The sequence below is a fragment of the Heterodontus francisci genome, chromosome 28 (genome assembly GCF_036365525.1).
Source record: "Heterodontus francisci isolate sHetFra1 chromosome 28, sHetFra1.hap1, whole genome shotgun sequence".
Taxonomy (NCBI): domain Eukaryota; kingdom Metazoa; phylum Chordata; class Chondrichthyes; order Heterodontiformes; family Heterodontidae; genus Heterodontus; species Heterodontus francisci.
In genome coordinates this window covers 28,652,404-28,655,960 of record NC_090398.1, presented here as the reverse complement: position 1 = coordinate 28,655,960, position 3,557 = coordinate 28,652,404, and the positions used below count along the sequence as shown (strand labels likewise).

Here is a 3,557-nt window from a genome sequence, read left to right as displayed (position 1 = left end):
ATCTTCGTCTAATACACGCCAGTTTCCCCCTTAACATTTTCTCTAAAGCAAAACATTCCATGCCCCAAGAACCTTTGCATAAAGAAGTTTCTGCTAATCTCTCTGTGCATTCCCTTTGTGACCATGTTAAATTGATCACCTTTACCACTGACTAACCAACTGGACAGAATAATCTCCCTCTCTTCATTTCGCGAAAGCTGTTCATAATATTTAAACCCTGTATTAAATGTTCTTTTAGTTTTATATTCTCCACTGCATATAGATGCAATGTCCTGTTTTTCATCATCAGTACGGTTATGATCCCTGACACCGTACTGGTGTGTCTACACTATCTGCTCTCTGCTCGAAATATGAGGTGACAGAATATTTATCTGGTAGTCTAACGGCGGCCTTAGCAGTTTTTACAAAGAATTACCACCACTTTTACAATCTTTTGGTGTTTCCAAAATGTTTGTTGTTTTTTCTTTTTTAGTGGACTTTGCACCAGGAAAGCCGTTTTCTGAGAAATGAGTACTTAAATCCCTAGAGCTTGTTGTTCATCCACACCCTGCAGATCCTTTTCAATGAGAACTCGCTCCTATTCTTTGGCATTCCAGCAAATTGAAGAGAGATGGTACATGAACGATTTGTAACTGATCCAAACTTCCTGGTATTTAATCAATTATTATGTGGAATAATATAGCTGATAGTTACCAATGATTCTTTCTGACTGTGTTCAATGCTCAATACCAGTTTGACATTTTTTGAATTTCTTGCAGTTTTATGCAGGTAACTTTATTCGACTATAATAATTAATAATCTTATGACAGATTATTTCGTAGTACATTCCTTTTGCATTCGGTTTCAGACACTGGGACAGAATAGCAATATTATTTCTCATGACAATGTTATAAACTGATCCAATGCACAAAATAAAAACAGCAAGCTCTATCGATGATGAGTGAGAGACACCAGTCAGTGTACAATTGACATTTTCATTAAATATCTGGAGCAAAATAGGTGAAACGTTACATTGATCAGTGTCAAGTTTTGACAGTTTTCTCCATTTGAAAACTTATCATGTGACAAGATCCTGGTTCCATTTGTCAATGAGGAATGGCGTGTGATTGTGAGACCCACACTTGCAATATTCACATCAATCTTCCCAGACTGTTACCACTATCGATGATCGCAGGACCTTTTTTCCATCACCAAGCGAAGCCTTACTGATGAATCTAACTTGCACGCCCGATCCCAATATCTCGAAAATAAGGCACTTCCTCTCTTACCCACATGCACATCGCCACTACTGAAACACATCATTACCATCTTTGAAACGTTAACTTGAAATGTGCTGAATTACAAGAACAAATTATGTTTACTCAATGAACGAAAGGTGAAGAACGAATGTAGTGCAGCCACCTTCTTTGGTCTCCTTATCTCGAGAGACAATGGGTAAGCGCCTGGAGGTGGTCAGTGGTTTGTGAAGCAGCGCCTGGAGTGGCTATGAAGGCCAATTGTAGAGTGACAGACTCTTCCACAGGTGCTGCAAAGTGCAACCACCAAACGTGCTACAAAATTGAAGAGCTTATTTATTTATTGAAACAGCACTGAAACAGGCCCTTCGGCCCACCGTGTCTGTGCCGACCATCAACCAGCCATTTTCTTCTAATTCTACATTAATCCCATATTCCTACCATATTCCCACAATTCCCCTACCATCTACCTATACTATGGGCAATTTATAATGGCCGATTTACCTATCAACCAATAAGTCTTCGGCTGTGGGAGGAAACCGGAGCACTCACAGGGAGAACTTGCAAACTCCGTGAGGCTGCTGTGCTAACCACTGCGCCACTGTGCAGCACTGTATTTTCCACATCTCCGAACAGAGGGACCTTGTGTGGTAGCAAATGAGTTGCCATTGAGCTGCAGATGTGAACAAGCTGTCTCTAATTTTATCCGCATTTTCCAACTAATCTCAAAATTAGTGTCCAGAGAGATTTCAACACATTCTTCAGCTCTGCTCTGAATTTCCTCTGGGTCGCTACATAAATACATGGGTTTTGAATACAGCTCAAAAATTTAAGGCAAGTTCCAGTTTCAGCGGCGATATACCTCGGGGCCATGAGGTCACCACGGTAATAGTTGGTGTTTGTCAGTCCGGTCGGCACGAAACTCATGGCAGCTGTCAACCAAAACAGTATAAAACTGCCCGACACAGTAAACAATAAAATAATGGATTTCCTTCGGTTCTCCATTTCTGAATCACTGCGATTCTCACTCCTGTTACCCTGGAGCTTCCTGCGGGTTCTATTGGACACTAAAATACGTCCGATGGTTGAACAATTAAGTGAGACAATTAAAGTAAAAGGAAGCCAAACGAGCCAGGCACTGTGAAACCAGACCCACGCTGTACCGAGTGGTGAGGAAAAAAATTCCACGCTTGCCCAACAGCCCCACTGCACCTTGTTAATTATTTGCTGAGGTTCGTATGCAAATAAAAAACGAATATTCTTCAAAAAACTCAATAAACAAAACACTGTTATAACCACACCTGCAGTTCTTTCTGTGCAATATCTTGTTTTAAACCTCTCAAAACAGATAGCGACAAAACGGTCAAATGTGAAGGAGACTGTGAACCAAACAGACAAATCAAAGGTGACAGTACATAGGTATATAATAACCCTACACACGGGAGTGTAAGACAGGAATGAAAGTGGAAATTGATAACTGAAAATACGATACACGATTACATTGATGATCAGAACCAGGAGATCTGCTGTTGCCATGGCCACCATATAAACAGAAATACATTTGGAAAGGCCGCAGTTTCTTCGGGAGAGAATCATAATTGTCACCAAGTTCACTATAAGAAAGAGAGACGAGATAAATAGCGTTTTAGTGGTTGTTTGAAATATATATGGTGATATCTCTTGACAGCATTTTCCTCCGTTCAGTGTGATTATATAAGTTGAGCTGTGGAGCCATTTCCTGGGAAATCTGACCATAGATTTTAATGAGCTGCTATAGCGCTCACTCTGCACGGGTGACACTTGATTCTTTGTCTCAGACCTTCAAAGAACATTATCACATCGGTATGGCTATCAATTTGAGGAAAACAGAGAAAGTGCGGACACCCGGTACACAAGTTTGCTCCATAACCACCACTGTGTAATGACGGCATCGGGAAACATGTTTTGTTATTCAACATGTGGTAAAAAACAGGGAGATAGTCAAGACAGATTACGAACAAATAGTTTATAATAGCTCACCAAGGACACCCAGGGCTGCGACAATCGGGTAGTAAATGTCTTTCATCAAAAGAATAACTGGTTTCCCCATATTATGTGAGAATGGACGAAAACTGTAGGAGTTGAAGGATTGTCTCACGTCTGAGCCTCTGAGAAGGAACCTATATTTATGTGCAAATTAACCCTCCAAGGAGCCAATCAGCTTTCATCATAAATCGCATTGGTTGTAATCATTTAACAAATACACTCGGTAAGTTGTTTTTCTCTGTCAATGCAGAACTAGGGAAAAAGGTTAACACTGAGACAGTTTTAACAATACAAAAT

At 40.4% G+C, this 3,557-nt stretch overlaps 1 protein-coding gene across 1 annotated transcript; it reads right to left on the bottom strand.

Moving 5' to 3' along the window:
* Positions 1–1,937: 1,937 nt before the first annotated feature.
* LOC137345175 (probable G-protein coupled receptor 139) lies at positions 1,938–3,324 on the bottom strand. Its single transcript, XM_068008640.1, has 2 exons — positions 3,255–3,324; positions 1,938–2,848 (listed from the first exon to the last, which is right to left on the bottom strand). The coding sequence occupies exons 1-2, from the start codon at positions 3,322–3,324 to the stop codon at positions 1,938–1,940; spliced, it is 981 nt and encodes a 326-aa protein (XP_067864741.1).
* Between the last annotated feature and the right edge of the window lie 233 nt (positions 3,325–3,557).